Here is a 24,538-nt window from a genome sequence, read left to right as displayed (position 1 = left end):
CCTTCGTTTGCTCACTCACATCTGTATTGCTTCTTTTATTAATTCATCTTAGCGTTGTCTCTTTATTCATTCATATTTTCACTCTTTCTTTTATTAACTCCAACGCGCTTTAACGACTCTCAGGTTCTGAGCAGTTCTGGAGCATGTCAGAACACCCAGCCAGCACAAAACAGTGAAGTCCACACACTCTAGGGCTAGTTATTGTATTGTCATGAAGTTTTGTCACGACTTCAATCTTAATTTTCACCACTGTCCTTTCACTTCACTCCCTAATGTGAGCAAAACAGCAAAAAAGTCAAAACCTGAGGTAAATTCTGCATGCCACAAGGAGAGCATCCATCCCGGTTTCTGTCTGGAGAGTCTGTCTGTGCAGCTGCTACACAATATATTAAAGACACCTGAACGATTCTCTAAAAATAATTTTTTTAAAAGACAAATTAAAAAGCCAACATATTTGGTGCTGGTGAGTGTCCTTACAAGAAGCAGCTAACACAGAAACACTATCTCAAAGCAGGGAGCAGAACTGGGAAGTGCTCCTAAAGACAAGCCTCATCAGGACCCAGTAATGACTCCCTAAAATCAGACAGCCTTCCTAAGATATGCCCAATGCCAAGCAATCGGCAGAGCACCAAGGTGCACATCCCTCTAAGGCAGCAAAACACACCTCTTTCAGAACATCATGACACTAAGACAGCAGTCATCAACTTCCATCATCTGAAGTAAATCATATTCTGTAGTAACAGCTACAAAGTCCCATGGTTAAAGAACTCTACTTCCATAATGCCTGCTTATTTCTGGCAACACACAAATAAGATGGAACTTTCTTTGAGACAAGGAGCAGTACTTATGTATTAACAAAAAACCCTTTTTTGAAATACAGTGAGAGAATTGCTGTGCCATACAGTTCTTCCAGTTTAAAAGCTTCATCTTAAGGATGAAGTCAGGTCTCCAAGACTTAGGAAGATAAGATTTATTAAATTATATAACTGATTAGATTGCAGGCTTTATTTAGTTTTACAAACTGAGACAATCCTCATCTTGCCACTGCATTTCCTCAGAAACTTCAAGACAAAGAGAGTGAAAGCAGGAGTATGCCCAGGAGGTTCTCGTTTTTAGGAACAATGAGCTTCCATCTCTCAAATGCTCAGCAGACCTCTTACAATGCCCCAAAATAAAAGGTGGTTTTCAACTTGATTCCATAGCAAATAATATGATGCTTAAGGGATTCTCTGCAATTTTTAAGTTGCATTATTTGTTCCTGTTCTTCAGTGTCTAATATAATTTCAAATTACTTGCTTTGAGCACAGACAGAACAAAGAACTTTTCAGCACTTTGATGCGAGCCAAGCTTCCCTAGCAGAGTTCAATTTTATCCACTCAGACTAGCAGGGTGACAGGAAACATTCACCTTAGAAACATGCATTATTGTAGATTCTGTTAAACATGCAGCCAAAATCTTTTTTCTACAACCACTCTCCCTATACAGACACATATTCTACATAATACAGTAAATCTGATCAGCGGAGGAAGACACACACGGTGAGAATGCAACAGGGTTTTGGTCCATAGATATGATGCTTATGTATCCTTCAGAATGGGAAAACATGCCTTTTTGCAACATGGTGGGAAAAACAATGGGAATTTGGATGTATATCATGATGAAAATACTAAGTAAAAAAACCCAACTTAGCATCACAGATCAGTATATACTTTCCATATTTGCTTGTTTTACCAAGCTGGACTTAAGTATCTTGTACTCTTTTCTATCTTACAAAGGATTTTTGATTTTTATGAAAGAAAACCACTTGACTATTTAAAAGTACCATGGTACCACAGTACCATTAAAAACCCTGTAAGATAACTTCAGCTTGCAATGACTAATGTACAGCTCTGATCAAGTGCTGTACATGAAAACCTAAGCAGATCAGAAATCTTGAAAGAGACCTGACTTTACCCTCAAGCACAATTTAAGCTTTCCCAAGAAAACAAAGCTAGGGAAGGTGATAAAATTTTGACTGTACAGCAAGGTCAAGCTGAACACACTTCAGATCCAAGACTGTAATAGATACATACAGGTTTTCAGACTGACAATTGTGGACTATTAATAAACTCTCAGCTGCATGATGTTATTACAGACCATAAAAGAAATCTTCATCTGGAATGTACTACAGTGCAAAAAGTAGCACAGGAACTTGCAAACAGTGGCAGGACCTTCTGTGCCTATCAAGTGGCACAGAGTTCTTAAGATCTGGGTAGTTAATTTAGGTGTCTGGAGGGAGCCAGTCTTTTCTGAAAATCTAACTTGTTGTGAATAAGAGCTCTGAATTTGAGCTTAACTCTACAAGACTAACAATCTTTGCCAATAAAAATAAACTAGCTTCAGAAATTGTTCCTGTTTTTTACCTAAATGAAGGACAAGTTTGCTGCCTATTTTAAACCCCTTCAACCTAACCAAGAGTGCTTGACCTTTTCAGTCAGGCATGCCACACAGTCAATTCTGACATCAAGGGAAAGTTGGATACCAAGGCCTTGCCACATAATAAACAGGATGATTTGTGTGGTCAGCCTGCATGTGTGGAGCAGGGCTGACACCTCCTCAGAGCATGAGAGCTGTTGAGGACACATAGAACATCAAATGCCTCCAAGAGACACCTTTGCTGACTCAGAAAAAGCAGAATTTGTGTCTTCAACCCCTTCTCAATAACTCAGAAATGGAGATGGAAAAAGCTGCATGTTACAAGGATTGTCTTGGGAGATTAAGATCCTTCATGGTTATCATCCTCCTTCCTGAGAAACAGCAAGGCACCTTTCTTGCACACATTCCAAGCACAATCTCCAAGCTATTCAGCTATTACTAACTTCATCTGCTACAGAGATGCAGTTACACAGCTGAAGGGTCCTGAGGCTACCCTCTACCAGTTGATTTTTAATTGGCCAAATCCTGCATCTTGGCCTCCTTTACCTAAACACAAAATGCTGACAACTAACTCTTCCTTTGAGCGTTGCAATATTCTGAAAAAAGTAATTTCTGCAGGACTGAACTTCCTGTAGACAGAGGCAAAACACAAACTATAAAACTGACACAGTGCAACTCTCTAAGAAGTTCTCCTAGAGAAAAGGCAGTCTCGTCAATAACTTCATAGCCAGCAAAATTAACAACTTTTTCATGTCCTTAAGCAACACTTTTGAAAATAATGAACTATGTGTGAGTTACAAATCACAAAATTTCTGTTTATCAAGCAGATCAGTCAAGTCTGTTGGTTAATCGCTTTTGAGGAGCAAACAACAATAAAAGGAATACACACACAGAGCACAGCATTTTCAAGAACAGAGACCCAATAGAACTGTTGACAAATTTTCAGCCTTTCAGTTTTTCTAGGTAAGAAGCCCAGGGAATAGAGAAGAAAGAGGCAATCACAGTTGGGCAGAAAAATCTCTAATTCTAATTATTAGACATCCTTTTAAAAGGAAAAACAACTCTAACAAGAGCAATTCCCTGTTGCTCATTTGAATTAAAACTGTTGATTTCATGGATCACTAACATTAGTTATATTTTTTTGACAGCACTTCTTGGTTTTGGGACCACTTAATTCCTCCATATGAAGCAGTTAAAACTGCTACTAAGATTTTATGTTTCTATTATCCACTAAGTCAGTTCTTGCAATCAAGTCTTCACTTACATCCTAGTAAAAATTTGTATTCTTTCACTGTAATTACGACTTTTTTTCCCCCTAGGAAGATGCCAAAGATGCCAGCATTTCTCTCTGGAAAAATATTACACACTCCAGAACTCCTCTAGTAACTTAAAATCTCAAAGACATGCAATAGTACTGGCATTTCTGAAGAGCAGATTTTGTAACTCTGAACAAGGATTGTAAGATTAAACTCATGTTAGTGATCACCTTCTGAAAAAATACTATTCTGCAGAAGTCATAAATACACTTAGAGTCCACACTGCTTTCTACAGGCAGCATAACACAAGCTATTGTTCACTGTAAAAAGACTGATCTGGGGAAGCATTTCTGTTGAGAAACATACATTAAAACCTCTCACTTTGGGTCTTGAAATTCTTCAAATAAACTGAATTTAGAATACTTACCTAACCACGTTGCAATAAGAACAGAGTCAATTCCCTCTATGGGCATACATATTCTAGCAACTACTGGATGTATTTGCTGTGACAGGTAGTACTGATAATCAATTTTAAGATTTTCTTGCTTTTTTAACTGTTCTGGAGCATATGCTCGCTGGCTGGCACTGAGATCTGATCCATCCTGAAGAGACACACACAAAACAAAGTGTGAAAAAACTCTATACAAAGGATTATGCTTCAAATATTATGCATTATTTTAATGCAAAATCGTTACACACTCTTTTGGTTGATTTATTATGCATCCAATACAAATCCAGCAGTAGTAAAAAAACTGCATTGCTGATGCTGGCATCAACTAGCAAGTTCAAGAATGCAAAACCAGCTTGTATTATTGTAGCCTACACGTGCAAATCAGTACGAGGAGACAGAGTAAACAGTCCCATCTGTCAATTCTGAAATGCACAATGAAAACACATTGTAACCATCAGCCCAGTTAAAAATACACAGAGGGCATGCATTTTGGATTCACTTTGTACTAAACCAGCATTATCATTTTGCACAAGAAGCAAATTCTAAGTCGTGGATATCAAAACTATATCTGTTTTGCTAGGAAATTTATATTCTTTAATTCTATAAAGATATTAATAGAATGAATGGTCAGAGAATGAACCAGCACTCATTGGCATATGAATAAATAACAGAGGCAACAGTGTTGATTAGAAAGAAAAAAATTCTAAAATATTCAGAAATACTGAAAGAAATGTATGGTGACATCTCAAGCCAAGAGAGAAACACCACTTAGAGGTTAAAATATACATTACATTCTTCTCCAACTTGAAAGAGGAAGATAAGGAGAAAATAATTCAATTTGGGAAGGCAATAACTAAATTGAAAACAATATAAATTTAGGAATTAAGTATCAGATCTAAGACGACAGTACTCTTGGAAAATGTAACTCATTTAAATCTGTAGAATCGTAATCCCACTCCTCAACTGCCCTAGGAAATATCATTTTTAATGTGTGGTAAAAATCTTAGAGCAAAACTTAAAGCAGTATTTTTGCAAGATTCTGTAATAGACATAAATGTTTATAGGAATGGGGCAGGGTGGGGTTTAGTACCACAACTGTTTGGGGTTATTTTGCTAAGTACAGTCTCTTTTTCCATTTTTTTCAGCAAAATAGAACAAATGCATTAATACATGGCACCTTCATTTTTTCATTTAAGATGAGCTACTGGTTTCAATAGGGTCAGCAATGACGGACTGAAAACCCATCACTAATAAGACAGACTGCAAGCCATTGGTTCCTCCTACTCCTTTCAGACAACTTCGTATTCAGAACAAAATTAATTTAGGACTATTCAGCTCATCCAGCTGCTTTGCAAAAATAATTACAATGCAACTCCTTCAGCTCCCTTCTTTCAACAAGTATATTCTTCTCTTGTATTGTGCCACTGCTCAGCCGCACCCGTGGCCCAGCTCTCTAAAGTCTTGGCAGCTTTGGGGTGCCAGGCTAAGAACTCTCAATTAAGTCAAATACAGTATATTTTGGTTTGAAAATAATGAAGGAGCTGAAATAGTCACATTGTCAAGTTCATCAGCTTGGCCTAAATGATGCCTTGGTCCATCTAATTCAACCTACACTTTTTTTTTAATTAACAGAACCAAAGTGGAATATATATTTGTGAAACAGGGATAAGCATTTATAGGATAAACACCTGAAACCAGAAAGTGGCTCAAATTTCCCAGTCTATACATCAGAGGTGCCAGCAGATCCAATGACTATGAATTGAACAGACAAAGGTGATACTGGAAAAAACAATGACACTATTTAACCAACAAAAACAATTACCTTTCCACAAATGAAAGGTTCTTCACCACCAGAATTTTCTTCTGCTGAAAATGAAGACTAGGCATTTTCTTTAAAGTAAGTTCTAATTCCAAACATGAATGAATTCAGGGAGATTTTACCAGTCACTACATGGAAATAGTCGCTGAGCTGATCACAATGCTCTATAAAACTAAATGTAGTACAGACAACTGACTATTTTAAAATATAAGACTACCTCACCAAAAAGAAATGCCAAAACATATTTTCCCAGGAGCTAAGCTGGGTTTTTTTGCTGTATCTCAAAACAATACCTAGTATTTAGCTATAAAGAAAGACATTTTTACCTGACAAATGATATATGACACTGTGTCTCCTGCCTTCACCTTTCGGCCTCCATGCGAGTTTATCCACATGGCCACATGCACATGTGGTAAGGCTTTTTTGTCAGGATAATCCTGGGGATCTTTTGTCAATGCCTAAAATATCAAAGGGGAAAACAGAAACATAACTATGAGAAAAATCCATTACTTCAGTGATGGACAATTCAGAGCTTTAAAAGACAAGATTACACAGTAGCTATCTTCATCCTTCTACTATTCACAAGTTCATCTGAAACACAAAGTAAGATAAAAGAACTGTAACAAACTTATTTGCCGTATGTTAAGCCCTAGGTACCAGTCCTTCAAATTTTATAAATGCTATTATTAATAAAACAAAAGGATGTTCTTACAATTGCTATCTGAAAAATGCGTGTTATGATCATAATGCAATTGTTTTAAAATTACACTAAATTGAAGATGACAATATTATGCAAAATACAAAAACAGAGCCAGAGAGTACCCTCTTACTCCTGTTCCATTAAGGTCATACAGTAAACCTGAATATTGTGTAGCTAAGGGTAACCAACAAGCTCTGCAGCAAGAGGGTACAACCGAATTTAAATACTTCTGTGTATCTCATACTATTGAGATTCCACAATGACTTTTTCCTTTAAACAAAATAAAATGCTACATTTAAATATTTACTGTCATCCCAATTCTTAGAAACAACTTCTACACTTAATAGTAATAGTTAAATACATTTTTTTTGAAGTAGTAAAACAGAGGGACTTCAGGAATTTTAAGTGAACATTTTGCTATATATATCTTTCACAGGGACACTAAGAGCTTTTAGAAGATTTGCATCAGAACATTTTTTTCAGTCAACCATAAAATTCAGTGATTTCTCTACACTCATATGACAACCTGAACACATTTCTTAACTGACTGACAGAGTCTTACAGAGCAGACAGATGTCCAAATGGCAAAAGAAACAGACTTTGGATGGACAGTTGATAGATCTCTTTTATTAGAAGCATAAAAGGGGCATGTACCCAATTCAGTGGTGAAACACCCCCCCAACAGGAAAGGGGAGTCTCTGAAGCTAAAAATACAGTTTTTATCATTGAGGATTCCCAAAAAAAAAAACCCAAAACTGCAACGCTGATGCTAAAACTGCTGTAAACAAAGCAGAGTATTTTACTTCTTGTTGCAAAAAAGTCTTGAATGAGGTCTCAAAATGACTATTAGCTTTTTTAATACAGAGCTTTCTAGGGAAATATTATTAGAATTTTCTAGAAAACAGAGTATTTGATTCGTTTCCATTGCATTCTTCAGTTTATGCATTTCAAACCTGAAATATAAAGTAGCAGATTAGGAAAGAACTTCTCCTGAAAACATCATATCATTATCAAAGTGAAGAATGAGTCTGGTAAACAGCAGGATGGGACAAGACACAAAGGTGTTATTCTGGAGCCTCCAGCCCCAGTAGGGCTTTTTCCCCCTCAAATTTTAGAATCTTCACAGCATGTCCTGAATTTTCAGTACCTAATAAAACTCCTGCTGTTTCACAGCATCATAAGGATTAAAAATATTTTTGTCAGCAGTCAATATATTCAGGAACAGTAAAGTTTTTCTGGGACAGAAAAGTGCAAGATCACTTACCTTGTTTATTTCAAACTGATTTGCAGGGATCTGCCCACTGACCACATTTTCTCCAATTTCTATAAGTCGCCTTTGAATATTTTCCACAATTATGTCTCGGGGCTGATCAGAAAGAATCTGACCAATTACATAGCTGCAAAAACAGTACAAAAATTAAGAAAATCTCGGCACATGCAAAACCATTACAACAGACAATGTTCTCTTCCCCTAGATTTTCTCTAGACATTAAAGAGCCCAAGGATGAAGTCTGATGAAAAATTTATAGAAATTTACCAGTATATTTTATGTTGTGTTTTATTTATTTACTTATTTTACTAAAAGCAAATTATTGCAAATAGTTCTAATGCTAAATAATGATTTGGAATGGGTGAGTGCAACTTTCTATTTTCTTCTGCCATATCATTTTTCCATTTATTATTCCATAGCAGGTATCTTAAGATGGGGGAGAAGAGAACATATCAAGTAAGCAAAGTCTTGCCTATTGCTGCAAAATGTGGTTGGAAGATCTGCCAGCTGCAGAAGAGTTAGTCACTAAAGAACACTCTCCAACATTTGTATAGCTTTAATTACTAATACATTCCTAACTTGGAAAAATTTGCTTCTATTATGATGCATCTTTTCTTAGAAAATGCAAGTCTTAAGAACAGTAAGCAAGTGTGTGGTGTATTTTTACAGATGTGAAAAGTATTCATTTTTGGATACATTTCGACCATGAGCTGCTTAAGTTTTCAAGAGGCACTATACAATGAGTCAGCAGCCAGATGACCACCTCTCCACTCTCTCTAATTTTCTTTCTATGATGCTAAATGCGTTACTTCTACTGAATTAAAACATTAAAATGCCCTGTCCAACGACAATTAATAAACAGTCAATCCAGTATCCATCATAATGAAGTCTCATGGCAAAAGGAAAGAGAAGCGGCCTTGGGGAAAGGGACCACCCCCTCAGGCTGCACCCAGTGCACTTGCAGCTTTTTTAGAGGGTGCTGAAAGTGCTGAGCACAGACTTCTCTAGGAAATAAAACATCTGACCTAGAACCTACAACTCCAAATGCTGACAGCATCTACCATCTTCACAAGATTTAAGTTCTGGTTTATCAAATGACATTTACAACACTGACAACTCAAAAGCACAACTTCCACAGGAGACACAAAACCAGAGTGAAATTCGTAGACATTTGGACTTGCACAGGTCTAACCTGTTACCAATGGCAGAAGGTAACATTTACATCTCCTCCAAAAATCAGCTAAGTCTTGATGTTAGCTACCAACTGTGATCTTCAGGAAACACAGTATCAAATGTTTAGAAAAGTACCTACAAATGTTTGCTGTTTCAAACAGAGCACAGAAGACAATGCCACAAAGAAACTTACTTGCCAGTCTGTTTAGCAAGATCACACCAGTCCCTCCGGACTATATCCAGCCCTTTCAGCTCTTGTTTAGTTACATATTTCCCATCTCCTGTTGGTTCCACACTCAGAGCAGCATACTTCTTCTTCTTTAACAATAGCAAGGACTTAAAAATTCCATCAATATCAATTTCCAACAATTTGTACAGCTTGTTCACTTCATTTTTGATCTGCAAATGCACCAACATTAACAACAAATGCAACAATTTAACAGTGGACAATTAAATTGTTCTTAAGTTTTAAAACAAGTTACATTACACACTGTGTATTTGCATACATATTTTAAAGACTGGTCAGATATCATTAATTCATTATACACTAGTAACTACAAGTTACTACTAAAATTAAGGTTGACCCGTTGACTTTTTTAGTATCTACAGCTTGGTACAACTGACTCCTTAATAAAATTAAGGAAGGCAGATAAACACGAGATTGAAGTGACCTTGGAGATAACTGACTCCAGGTCATTCTACTGGAACAGCTACTCCATCTAACTTCTCCCATAAATTAAGCAAACAAGGGATTTCACAGCAGGGACCTACTTAGGCAAAGACAAGAGATGGTCACTCAGACAGAAAAGGCAAACAGCCTTATAGAAAAGTTATCTGGCAAAGGCACCTTTCTTTCTTCCCACTCTCATCCTAAACCAGGGAGGGGAGAAAAACTATGACTGCAGACCAGAGCTCTGTGTGTGCATGTTCAGGAAAAACAGGCAAGTTTCTTTTACCCTTCCCCACAATATACCCACCTTTTCCATAGCCTGATTTCCTTGAGAGGAAAAGGTGAAGTTTTTCTACACACAGGCTGTTTTATCCATGCACAAAAGTTTCAAATGGCACTGATATGTTGTCTTAATATAGTACCAAGTATCTCTTACCTCTATTCTAAGGGAACAGAAGTGCAACAGCTCAAAACAGCATGAACCTTTAACAACAAACTTTGGTTCCAGTACACATTTACCCACCTACTGGCTCAGCTGAATGTTTCCCACTTGCTTTTTCCCTTTTTCTTTCTTCATATGTTTTTACTTTATGTTCTTCAACAGAGTTATCTGCATATGCCAGGTGTCCTGTTCTGTCTTCATGTTCTGCTCTTTACTTTCTTTCCTTTACAACTTAACTTTCCCTGTTGATTTTCAGTATCCATATTCACTCACACTTTTACCACCAACTATGAACTATCCTCTTCTCATGTCTCACTGAAGCTGGATATGCATTTAAGTTCTTTTGCCTTGTAGATACTCTCACCAAGAACAAGACCCTATGCATAAAATCTCACTGTTTATTTCTAAATTTTGAAGGACATCATGAGGCAAAAACCATTTTGCTACAAGGTTCATATCTTCTTTCTTAAAACAGTCAAACAATTCCTCTGAACATTTTTCTGCAATTTTTATTTTCAACTTTTCTTTCTTACAGCATACTAACCAAATGCTCAAAACCCAGTTCAGTACTGAATGTACTGGCAAATGTGCTTCACAAGGACACACAGAAAATGAGAAAAAACTTCTGCTAAGTAATGACTGAAAAGGGCATGGATATAAATACTGGAGGGTTAAGGGTGGGAGAGAACACACACATTAGATGGGGGAATTCAGAAGGCACATAAGAGAATTTTCTCCAATAAAAAAACCAAACTTAATCTCTTGGAGGAATGCTTCACTGCTGAAGACAATTCATAAATTCACACTTTACATCAGAACAGGGGTACACTCACTAACTGCTCTCACTGTAATTGTTTGCATTCAAACTCTGTGCCTTCCATACAATCTACACTAAAGCAAAACTACAGTGAAAGCAATGTAAATATTCCTCACCTCTGAACACAAAACTTTGGGAAAGAAATTATTATGCAGTGGAGCAGAGACATTTCTTGAGAGTGTTCCTCATCAAAACAGACAATTCTTTATCCTGATTTTTTTAATAGGAATTACTCAAAACAAGGAAAATGCAAATGATCAAAGTGTTAGCAAAAAGAACAACTAACTTTCTTGAGGAATAAACAAACAAACAAACAAGAAACGTGAAATGAGACAGATATGAATCACTTTTTTCTGCCACAGAAAGAATATTGAAAGCCAAAACATCTGCAATTTTGATGCTAGGTTTGATTGTGCTGGTTTACAGAGATAAGTTTATGCACTTTTTATATGTTGTACATGATTTTAATCAAAACATATCTTTCTGTCCTTTTTTTTAAAACCTTAAGATTTTACTCTCATTAAGCAGCTGACACGTTCAAACGCATAGCTATTCTCTCAGAAAACCTGACTCTAATTCAGATGTACTTAACCTATTATGCTTATCCTGTCAGATTTCATAGAAGTTATTATTATTTAACTACCCTCTGTAATGTTTAGCCATCAAATGGGAGCACAGGGACAATAAATAAACCAGAATGAAACCACATACACACACAACTGGAGTAAGATTAAACTTTCTTATAGACTACTGTATATACACTAGAAATTATATATAATCTTGCATGTGGCAAACAAAAAAGAAAGACTGCTTTCTACCATGTCAGCAGCCCTCCTGCTACTCAGTTATGATATCAAGTTATTATCCCATTTTCTGCTCCTGAATGCATCTACTTCTAAATGTTCCCACTGGCATGCAGGCAGAAGTATTCTAAAAAACCCTGGAATCACTCTCTGCCTTAAAATTAAATTTCTTCTGTTTAATACTATAATGAATACATCTTTGCTTTCTTTAGTGTTTTTAAAGTTGCCATAGCTCTCATTTTCATCACAATTTCTTCTATCTTTCAAAAACAGCTTCTCTTACATCTCTTCTTTAGAAAGTTCTGAAATATTTCTCACTTTTCTTCCACAATTTCAGAGAGCCACGAAACTTCCACATCATCAATTGCCAGCCCTAATCAATTAGATCTCTTCTGTATCTGGTATACCATGAAAATTGATATTTGAACTTACCACTGGAAATCTGATAACATATTGAGTGTCATACAAATTACATAATTAAACAAAACTAAACTGAGAAACATCCCTCCTGAAAAATTCAGAACTGTTCATGTTGTAATGGAAGGTAACTTGGAGGAGAAATTGTACCTTGTACTTTGGTTCACCAAATATTGAGATACTCTCCTGCTACCTTAGGATTCGTAAATAAAGCTTGTTATGCAATGAAATGGTTCATTTAATCATTTTTAAAAATGCACAGAATAGCTACACCTGAAAAAGAGCAGGTATAGCTGAGTTTTTACTACTTCATAGGTTCCACACATTGTGAAGTTCTTTCTTATGACATATTCTCTGCTTGTGCCACAGAATCCTCTCTTAATATCATCTTAATACCACTCAGAGTAACAACACAGACCTATGTAGGAAATCTTCAAGAAGAAAAAGTTCCTTACCTTATTCCCCAGCTTGAAGACCTCATCCAAACTGGTGCTATTAGTGTTTATCATAATGGAATCTGTGTCTCCATAAATCACTTCAAGGTTCATCTAAACAAAAAAAAAAAAAAGCTTTGAAAAACAAAAAAGAGCCACTCCATCTTCTACAAGTCCTACATAACTTTCAAGGTTCAAAAATATCATTATCTATATACTATCCCTTAAACACTAAAAAGTATACTAGCAAGAAAACAAATTTTTACTGACAGGTCTGTACATTTCATTAAAACCTATTTGAATTTGAAGAGAATAAAGAAACTTCAGCCACTGACACGTTAAAAGACCACTGTCCAGTTGTGTACATAATATAAATAGGTAACATTTTACTAAATGAATACTAGAAAAATAAGTTAGTGAACAAATCTGATCTTGAGAAACAGCAGAAACTCTGATCAGAAATAACTTTGGACTGCTAAGACACAAGGAAATCACTTCCACAAGACTGCTGGGCAAATTCAGACAAGGCAGTCAGCCAAAGTGTTTGAAAGGTATGATCACAGTCAGGTATCCCATCCCATCTGCAGCTATCACAATACCACTGAGCAAAAAAAAAAAAGAGAAAAAATACTTAGATTCTCAATTTCAAACAAATCTGTGGATGACAGCACCTGAGAATACCACAGCACTGCCCAGATTAGGCTGCTCTTCTTCATTCTTTCAGATTATGCAGATGGCTTCATAGTTCCATCTTCCCTCTCCCATCTTTTAACTGCTGCTAATCCAACCACCTGTGTTTGTCCTCCCCTGGGCACCAGATCTTTCAGGGAATGCTCCTTTTGGAGAAGGATCTAGCTACTATGACCCACAAGTTTTCTCCTTCCAGGCTGAACTACTGAACAATTACAGCCAGAGATGGACACAAACATTTACTGAACCCCTTTTCTTTGACTGACACTCTGCCCCTGTCATCACTTCTGATTCTTGTAACAATTTAAATGCCCTGCTTGGAGAAGACTGTATTAAAACACCAGCCATACTTGTGTAATACTCTGGATAATGGAGCAAATTCTAGACAAACTGAGGAACATAAAAAAGCCTGAGGTGCATATGAAAGGCATACAAGAAAAAAGGTAAAAAGAAAAATTACCAACACCAGTAAATGTCACGACAATAACAAAAAAAATTGGCAGATGCATATAATTGCATAATATTAATTTGAAAAAAAAATTCAGACCTGACATTTTCAGTGGTGGAAAATCAATGCAGCTGTAAAAACTGCAACATGGCTATGTCCATGTTAAACTCACAGAGTCAAAAAATCACCCCGTGACAGAGTTTAAAGGATGCCAAAAAATAAACCATAATAAACCACTAGAACACATGGTGTAACAGGTTTATGAGTAAACTCTAATTAGCACTGTTGCTAATTTGCTTGAAACAGTCCCACATAGGCTTCAAGCAGGGTCCAGATCATATCTGTGGTAGGAAAAGAAAAAAGCTATAATCTATCAGGAAGGATTACATTTGTAAACTAGGCATCCTAAGAAGTGATTTCAAGTCTGTTTGGGTTACAGTTCTCCTGGAATAAAAAAATTTCACCAGGTGTGCTCTTTAAGTGTTGTTGTTTAATGAAAATGCTCAGCATTACCTTCTGCACCATCTCCTTGGTATGCATCAAAATCTGAAATAAAAAAAAAATAATCAAAGATTAGCGTATGATATAATTACAGGCTAACACAGGCAAACATATCCATTAGGTTGCTAACTCCAAATGCTCTCACCTTTCAAAACAAAGCAAACCACCTCTCTCCTGGCAACACACAGTCACCTCAATACTCCTATTACATGAGTAAATTCTCGTTTGACCTTGTATTAATGCTATTATTAACTCCCCTAAAACAAGATTAAAACAAATCTCAAAATTGCATGTGCATGCACACATTCTACCTTAGGAAAAAAGAACACTGAATCAAATGGCTTAAATACAACTTAATCAGCAAGTGCCAGAATTAAGTCTCTTTCAGTAATTTAGGTCAGTTGTTGCCTTCATATCCATCATCTTATTTCTTGATGTCATTGATTTTTTTCCAAAAAACATCCTGTCTGATTCAGTCCAGCCTGGATGGTGCTCACTTAAGAAGACTTAGTCAAAAGGTTGACTACCCTTGTAATGATCTCAAAATGGGTCATCAAAAAGCAAACTCCTTATGGAAACCAGAACTGGGACAAGGAGCTGGGATAAAGACAGGACACAGATCTTGAGTCAAGGGGCGTAACCAGGCTTGTTCCTCACCCAAGAATGCATTCCAATTCTCCAAATGCTCTGAACAGCACCTCTCTGAACCTTAGAAACAGCTAAAGAGACCTCATGTGGGTAGGCTGCTGCTTCCATCTCTAACAGTGCTCAGCACAGTGGAGGGTGGGGAGAGCACCTCATCTGAAGCCACAGGTACAGCTGTAGCACAGAAAAGGGACAATCAAATGAGATTAATTAAAAAAAAAAAGTAGTTGGAGCAGCAGGAAGAGCTTGGTGAATTCTGCATAGCTGCATGAGAACCAGCATCTGGTCCATTCCTTCAGTCACTTGGCCACAGTTCCACTGTACCCCCCATTTCCTTCTTATCAACATCCTGGTGCTCTGGCACACAGCTCCAGATTCCACTTCCTTGGTTTCAGTCCTTTCCACTGCCACTCAGCAGAAACCTCAGTTTTTCTTCAGCCAATCCTGCCAGTCATATATATTTATATTTTAAATTTTCTTGAGGATTAATCTGAACCACATGTTACAGCAATGATAGATCAGAGTCTGTTAGGTGAACCCCAAACAATCTGGAACTCAAAATATAGTCAGGCAACACAGTATGAACAGCTTACATCAAATTTAGTAACCAAGTCTCACCTTCACTATTTTTCACATATTAAATTGCAATACTCCTTGGCCATATTTGCCAAAAGGCAGAATTTAGACTTGTAGTCAAGAAGCCTATGGCAGGGAGCTGAGCAGTAGAAATCAACAGGGATGAGGAAAGAAAAGAGACAAACAGACAAGAGCTGTCCATGCTCAGTGGGAATAAGATCATGTTCAGGGAAATCTCATTACTTTCATAAGGCCAAGGAGTCCAAAATGAAGCCAAGAGTCTTTACTGTTGTGATGCTGACTATGCTATCACAGCAAGGAATTCTGAAACAGGTGAAATCTCCACCTCTACACAACAGCACACAAAGAGGATGGCAACACTGTCATTCCTTTAACACCAATGGCAAGTTTCTTCAGTATTTCAGAACCTTTACATAACCACAGTGCAAGAATGACTTTTTTTTGTCTGCAATTATGCACTGAAAGCTGTATTCCCCTCAAGGCACTTGAAGACAGGTTCAGTTCCAAACTGTGATGTAACTTTGACACAGCTGAACTCACAACACATGTCCTTATCAGGGTTATTCCCCAAGCACATATGGATATCTATGGATTTACACTCTCTGGGTCAAGTTCAAAACATCCAGTTGATTTAAAGACCATTCACTGGTGCTGCTAACCAGGCACTTAAACAATGTGATGCCTGAACTTTGCTGAAGTCCAAAAGTGCAGAAAGCTCAGCTGTCCTCAGTCTTCTTTATAGAACAGGAAAATGGTGAGCCTTAACTGCAAATTCCTGCTAGGCTGTACCTGTCACTGGGATCACACATACACAATTCCATTTTAATTGGAAGCTCAAAAAGAGGGTATTCCACTCCTATTCATCTCCTAGTGAGTGATTCAGATATTCGACCCCACCACCTTTCTATGGAGTTTTGAAATTATTCTAAAGACATATCACTGGTACATGATATCAAATTTCATTTAAAGTAGTCAAAATTCCAACATATTCACCACCCCACAACCCTTCCTCTTATGTATTAGCTAACTCCTACAGAGGAAGGTTCTACCTCTCCCTTAGTACTCCAAAAGCAAACAGGAGTCCCTGAAACAAAATTGAAAAATTACACTGAAATGAAGAGTTTATACTGAAAGGAAAGCCTATCAATTTTCCCCTGATAATCTCTGGCATTTTCTACTTCACTCTCTGAAATAATTCCATTAATAATGAGAAAGATAACTTTTTTTTTCTTTTTTAAAAAGGAATACCCCCTACTAAAAATATTGTCTGGCTGTGCAAAAACCATTTCTCAATTGTCCCTGAGGACAGCAGTGGGTGTAGGTAATCACAGCAAGAGGGTCACAGACAAGTTGGCTTCATCAAGTGACTGGCATATGCTAGTGCCACCCGTTCTGACAGGAGATCACTTGGAAGTGCCAACAGCTACAAAACAGAAGGTTATAAAGTATTGCTAAATTCATTAATAAGGCAGTCAGTAGTTATCTGATTTCACAGCAACACCTGCATATTTATCCTCTCATTACCAACTGGATGATGGAATTTTTTCAAGCACATTTCAAAAATCTGCCAATTTCAAGTGTAGAAAAAAAATAAACTTTGTAGTTAATTTTTCCCTTAACAAAGTACAGCTGTTGAGAATAATTGTTCAAGATCTTACCCTGTAATGTCAACTGCAGCAGAACAAAGAGTATTTAATTAGCAAATCTATCCAGTAATTCAACACCTATTATATAAAATGCCTTCGTGATTTTATTCAGGATAATTTGCTAAGAGGGTTATTACTGACATTCAGATGAAATTTAAAATTCCTACGCAAGTCGAGTCATAATAGCAGTAATGATCCCCCCAATCAGGAGATACTGTGTCACACAAGGTTCTTTAGCAATGCAGCAGCCCATTTCCTGACTTCTTAATTCCTGGGCTCAGCTCAGTGAGAGCCCTTCATGCCAATATTTCAGTCAGCAATACATCCTTAATGGGACTCTATTAAAATACCTAGATTAAAAGTGACTTTTTTTTTTTTTGTTAGAAAGAATGACAGCTCTGCTATCATATCAATCCTGAGCAGTTTCTCAGAAATGCACAGCAGAGGAAGGGAGGTGGGAAGACAGAAGAAAGAAGGAAGAGAATAGGAAAAATGATATCGGGTAGTTTCCTTTTGCAAATAATAGTGCACTGCTTATGAGAGCTGGATTGTCTCCTGTTCAAAGTAGGAAGAATTAATTGCCTGGCAACCCATCTGTACAGCCATGCCCCCTCCCCCCAGCAAACATATACTTCTAAAACCTGTGAACTTCTCAGAACAGTGAACATCTGTGAAACTCTTTTAACTTTTTTTCTTGTAAAAGCAAGACTAGCAACACACATTCTCTCACCCATGCGCTGCAAATCAATATAAACTTAATGATCATAATTGCAGACAAGCCCTCATCAAACTGCAAAACTCCCTGTTCTAATCCTACCCCATCTCATTAATTACTTAATTAAATGAGGTTGTGATTTAAGACAGGGAATGGTTAAAAAATATAAATATAAAAAGAACAGCTTTACTATTATTTATTACATCAAGTATTTTTGAAGATCCCTTATTTAAAAACCTCTGAGGAGTACCTTCTGCTGAGAGGATGTTTCTGTGGACACAAACTAAGATACAAGAGTTAAAAACCAATGAGAGCATACAAAACTAATATGCTGGTGCAAAGATTTCTCCTGTAAACACAGATTTTCTGCAGAATCCTGGGGTCATAGACATGAAGGAACAGAAGGGAAGACTTAAGATCCAACTGAAAAGAATGAGCACAGTCATTATAAAAACATTGTACCAGAGAAGCATACACCAGAAAACCCCAAACAAACAAACAAACCCTACCCTCACCACTCCTTGTGCATTCACTCTGCATGAGGAGAAAAACAAGAAGCCTTAAGGCCCTGTAAAAAACTGCATTTTTGAAAACCATCTGCACTTATCCAGAGTAGACCTGATATATTTTTCCACATCATTTATTTACTTTTGCAATTATGTAGTAAGAAAATAATTCTCTCACCTGCTTTACTAATTCTTATTAGCTATTCCTTCCCATGGGACAGAGGAATAAATGAGATGGAAAAACTGTGTTCCAGTAACACCACTCACTACTCTAAATATTTCTGAACCTCTGTATTTTTGTAGCCTATTCGTTAACTTTGCCAGGATTTTGTCTTAAGTAGACCAGCATTGATAAACCACTGTCACAGGATGCTGTAAAAAGATTTTACAAAGGAGGATTTCCAGAAAAGGTTTCTAGTGCTGGACAAAAAGGCACATATGCCCTAAGTGAAAGAAAGATGGAGGCCTTATTTGCCACAGAGAATGAATAATAGCAATTCAGTCTTTTTATCAAACAATGGACTTGATTTAGAAAAGATTGAGTGATCAGATTCAAGTAGTTAATAAGTTTGTTTCAAAGAGCTTTTACTGAGTATTTGCTGTAATTGGACAATACATCCAAAGTTACACTTCTCCAAAATGTACACTCCTATGAAACATTAACAGCAGGAGAAATACACCCAAACTGCCAAAGTTTTTCCTTCTGTGTTGTTTTGGTTTTGTTTTTCTTCAGAAATGCTGAAATTGCCTGTTCATACTCTACCCATCAAAGCTGACAGACAGTAACACAACTTTCACAGCTTCTGTATATAACAGCAGTACTGGATGGAGCACCAAAACCTCAGGGAGAATGGTTCCAAGGGCTGAAGCACTGTACACAAAGATCCAGTGACACATGTTTGCATGCCAAGAAAAGGTGGAATCTTTTCCTTCACAAACAACAGAAGACACAAAAAAGGCAGCAACAGAAATGTGCTGAGTACAAAAAAAATTATGTGTATCTTTGTCACATTTTGACAAGAAATGCAAAGGTTACAATAAAGCACAGATGATGATGAGAATCAAATTAGAATTTGAAGACAATGTTCCCTTGGTGCCAGAAACACTTATATCCTTAAAATTCTACAGTACTTCTATTTCAAGTACTTGTGGTGAGCTTCACTGAAGAGAATGGGAGAACCAGAATTGTTTTCTTATTAAATTGTGAAACTACTGATTTTTCTATACAGTATGTTACAAACCATGCTACACTAAAACAAATTTTGCCTATTTTGGAAAGTGTTATTTTGGTATTAGGATGAAAGAAAGAACAGTGAAACATACCCTTAAAAGCACTGAACAAAATGAAAAAAAAACCCCCACAAACAAAAACAAATCAAAAAACCAAGCAAGCAACAACAAAACAACAACAAAAAAGAAACCACATAGACACAAAAACTTCCATGTTGGAAATGATTTTACAATCTCAAAACAGAGAAATGGAGTGCTCAACAATAAAGCTGAACACTTGAGTGCATCGAAGGTAACTGACCTGGCTCTGACACACTTCCCAGAAGTGTTCTGTGTTCCCAGAAGCAGCAGGAATACAATGTCCATGTGATAACTAGCTGTGAAAAATGTTGGTACAGGCCGGGCATCTCCTACCCCTCCAGAGAAACCAAACACAGGGACAGTTCCTAGAGAAGCACCAGGGCTCAACCCACCCATGCTGTTATTTTCTTTCCAACTCATTCAAAACTGAACACCTAAAATGAAGGAGCAAGGATCCCAGTTTCACTCAATGAAGAAACAAGCTCAACAGCATTTAAAATCCCTTGAAGAATGTGGTACAAATCTTGGCTCATTGACTTTTATGATTCTCTTTTTATTCCAAAGCATTAAATAAATTTGTCCTTGACACACATTTTGTATTTGAACTATAAGATGCAAAGGTAGCTTTGCTGAGTAAGATGACTGCAACTGTATCAAAGGTAACTGTATCACAAACCACAAGTAAAACCTCTCCTAATTAAGAAAGAATATGACAAGCATCATTTACTATTTCCTAATAATACCAAAACATGTGTTAAGTTATTCAATATTTAAATGCTTATGCACTCTCCTTAGATAAAACAATAGCATTTGTTTCAGTGGAATGAACAAACATTTAGACAGGAAAGCTTTACATTGTTTTGTTTCCCAAACTGAAAAGGCTTAACACATTCAGCAAAATATAATCAGTCTTTCACTAGAAAAAATAAAATTACAAGAACAATAAATAATTGAAATTAATTACTAATAAACGAAGGTCTCCTTTTTAGTCAGACAAGTTAAAATCCAGTCAAGGTTTAAAACCAGAGCACAGAAATTGTCATCTGAATAACAGCAAAATCTATTCCAGAGTAGGGAATAATAACAATACCATTCTCCACATCAGGTTTAAAACTACAGTGTTAGAAGTTATCTTCCAAATATATAAGCACGTCTCTCAATCTCAAAGTGACAGAAATGGAAGTACTGTCCCATGTCCAAGAGAAGTTACTCTCACAGCCATATAACTAGAAGCCCTGGAAAAATCAGGGAGTATGTCTCAGAATCAGTAGAGAAGATGTTTTTTCAAAAACATCATGTATGACTATAAAGCTGAAAAAGAAATAAAACTAATACTCCAAGGACTAAACATTTTTAAGCAGTAGATAAACTCAGTGCACTACCTGAGATGACAGCAAACTCCCTGAGAATCAAATCTTCCTCGCATTTGTTTCTGGGGTGGTTTTTTTAATAAAAAGCAAAAAACTAGAATTAAAACTTTTCTAAGGTTCTCCTGGTCAGCATCTTTTAAGTAATAACCACAACTTGTGTGCTTGGAGAAAAAGGAAGGCCTGGGAGAAGACAAGCAAGTGCTAAAGAGAAAAACAGATGCAGAACACACTTGCACTACCTGATGAGTATTCTTTAAAGAAAAAGGCCTAGTGACGAATATAGCCTTCTTCTTCAAAAAGAACCAAGGGCATTTTGCAATAGCTACACTAAAGAGAACAAGGCAATCTCTGACTAGATACAGGTAATATCCACTGAAAATGATCCTGACATTTTATAGGAAAGGACAGGGTAGCCTTGGTAATGAATAGATTGTTTGTGGATGTTGTGTCCATCAAAAAATCTTTATAAGTGGTTTGAACTGCTTTAAAACTGTTCTTTCATTTTGACTAAGTGATTGTCTATCAAAGCAACATTTATGCAAATTCAGAAAAGTATTTTAGCCTTTAATTAGCCTCCAAAGAAAGTTCTCTTACCTAATTTCTTAAATGTCATGCAGGATTTTCATAAAGCATATAATTTTGTTTCATTAAATTAGATATATTTAGACAACACGACAGGTGTTTTTATAAAGTTAAACAATACTTATTCATCCCCCGTGGCTGCAGCTGGTGTCAGCACCAAGAATTCCTTGGGCAAGGAAGGATCCATTTGCCTAAATGGGGCAAATTTATCTGTGCCAACAGGCTTCCCAGGCTGGCAGGAGAGCCTTGAGGCAGCACTGAGAGGGGCAGGAGCGCATGTCCATGCTGGCAAGCACAGGGTGGGATACGTGAGCAGGAAGGACCATGTAACCAAAAGCAAGGGGAGGCGGCCTCTTCAAGCACATCCATGTGAGTAAGGGAGTGCCTCCAGCAGTGTTACAGACAAAGGTCTGGCACTTTCTAGGTCATCTCTCTGCTCTGAAGAAAAGGACCATTCTGGCAGACTTCAAAATAAGCTGCTTCAGATCTGACAGATTATGAGTCTCAATGACTAAGCAAGAAGTTCCTGTACATACAGCTTCCCAACTATACTTGGATGTTCAAGCTTCCACGAAAGAAACTGCAAAAGATGAGAGATCAAGTGTATATGAATGCCTAGAGAGTACACAAATGTACTTTTAAGAACCCAGCTCTGGTTTAATTTTTCATTTACCCTTAGAGTAATCATAAAAAATATTATGATATGTTTCCACATTATGTTACTTATACAGGCTATTTTACAAATGCCTATGGACTTTCCTCCTCTCTGTTGCCAGCCTGGAACACCACTCCCTGCAACTCTGTCTTAGACTGCATCTGTATCTTCAGTCCCATAAACCCATGCCTGGTTGGGATACTTCCTCCAAGCCTTCAGACACAGCTCTGCGTGCAGATTTCTCATCTCTTTTAGCAGTATAGTAAAAGCCTTTTTAGGTGGTGCTAGAGACAAAAAACCTTATGAGGAGACACTGAGGTCCCTTGGTCTGTTCAGCCTGGAGGAGACCGAGGGGAGACCTCACTGCAGTGACAACTTCTTTGTCAGGGGAAGCGGAGGGGCAGGCACTGATCTCTGCTCTGTGACCAGTGAAGGGAATGGCCTGAAGCTGAGTCAGAGGGGTTTAGGTTGGATATCAGGAAAATGTTTTTCACCCAGAGGGTAGTTGGGCTGCTCAGGGACGTGATCAGAGCACCAGCCTGACAGAGCTCAAGAAGTGTCTGGACAATGCTCTCAGGCACACGGTGTGACTTCTGGGGTGTCCTGCACAGGACCAGGAGCGGGACTCAATGATCCCAATGGGTCCCTTCCAACTCAACATATTCTGTGACTCTGTGAAACAGTTCCAGCTCTACATGGCATGCTTAACATCTTCTCCTTAAGGCAGGACCTAGTGATTGCTCCAAAGATTTGAAAATACGACGAGGAACATGCATGGTTAACAGCATGAAGTCTCAGTTCTGATTTGTTCCGTGCAACTTCTTTATAGCACTTGATGCAGCTGGATTGGATACAGACGGAAAGAGCTCCTGACAGTCTGTCAGAGTCAGATACAGCCTTTTTAGATTACCTCTTAAAAATGAGCTTCCCAAATTCCCTAGATATGTCTGACAAGGAAACCAACAACCAACCAAAGCCCAAGACAGAGCTCCTCAGGATACAAAAGACTCTCCTAGAAAAAAGTAAGCATTTACTAACCAACCAAACAATTGTAAGACGTATAATGTAGAAATAACATTTTTTAAAGGCTCATTTAAGCTTTTTAACCATTTTTAAACTAACTACAAAAGAAAATTACTAGTTAACAATCCTAAATTGCTTGTTAAATAAGGCTTGCAACTCTACGTCAGGAATAGGAACTGTAGGGTGAGTTCACCTTCCAGATTTTTCCTGTAAGGATGCACAGGAATAAAAGGGTCCACGTCATTGGAACCTATTGCCTATCCACAGACATTCACCACAACACATCTATCATAATCACCTAAGAGCTAAGGATGGAACCATATTTGATGTCAGAGAGCTCCTGCAGAAACAGAAATATGTTCCATGACCACTTTGGGAGTACTCCAATTGAGAAAAGATGAGCTTCATGTAAAAGCAAACTCCTGAAAGGGACCACCTTATTATAAGCCTTTAAGATTTCAGCAGCCAGTGGTCACTTGGTCAATTAAATTACAGTATAGGGCACTTTTAATACCTTTTGCAGTCTGTCTCATAGCCCAGGACACTTGTGCTGTTTTTAAAAATGGAACGAGGTTAGTGGCTTATCAATGCATACAGTTACATTCTTCAGGACTATGAACTTGTGCAAAGAAATTATAATTTCAGAAGTTTCTTTTCTGCATTAGTCTGTTGTTAAGCACTCCACGTACAGCCCACCCATTTCAGTATTTAGAGATTTGAAATGAACAGCAGTATGGCTTCATTACTAATGAAGCCAAGTTGCTAAGCTGTCATTGTACAATCCCACAGGACATCGATTTGTTTGTTACTTGTAAAGAATATGGAAATTTGAAGACCAAGAAAACAGACAAATGTATTTAACCTTTCAGCATGACCCTCTAGGAATCCAATCCAAATACTGACTTTTAGCCACATAACAGATTAAAGTAGTGGAGTTTTGCCACTCATTCAATCCACATAAATCACATAAAAAGATACTGCTCAACAGGAATACATTTCTATTCTAATGATGGAAAAACCTTAATTACAAATGCAAGTTAAGCATGCTACCTCCATAAATCCATTACTACAAGAGAGGCATGCTGATTATTTTTTAAATCTTTAATTTGTCATTTAGACCTACTGTTATCTCATTTGTAAAGAATTCAAAATACATTTGCACAAACCTAGATTTCTAAAACA

At 37.2% G+C, this 24,538-nt stretch overlaps 1 protein-coding gene across 1 annotated transcript in view; it reads right to left on the bottom strand.

Annotated features, from left to right (window-relative positions):
- POLA1 (DNA polymerase alpha 1, catalytic subunit) overlaps positions 1-24,538 on the bottom strand; it is a 182,393-nt gene that overhangs the window by 103,730 nt on the left and 54,125 nt on the right. The window contains 6 exon segments of the mRNA XM_031060204.1: positions 4,099-4,273; positions 6,268-6,399; positions 7,906-8,038; positions 9,278-9,483; positions 12,689-12,781; positions 14,319-14,351. Of these exon segments, the coding sequence (XP_030916064.1) occupies positions 4,099-4,273; positions 6,268-6,399; positions 7,906-8,038; positions 9,278-9,483; positions 12,689-12,781; positions 14,319-14,351 (772 nt within the window).

This window comes from Geospiza fortis, unplaced genomic scaffold, assembly GCF_000277835.1.
Source record: "Geospiza fortis unplaced genomic scaffold, GeoFor_1.0 scaffold161, whole genome shotgun sequence".
NCBI lineage: Eukaryota > Metazoa > Chordata > Aves > Passeriformes > Thraupidae > Geospiza > Geospiza fortis.
The sequence above is the reverse complement of the archived record's forward strand: the minus strand, read 5'-3'. Positions and strand labels throughout refer to the sequence as shown.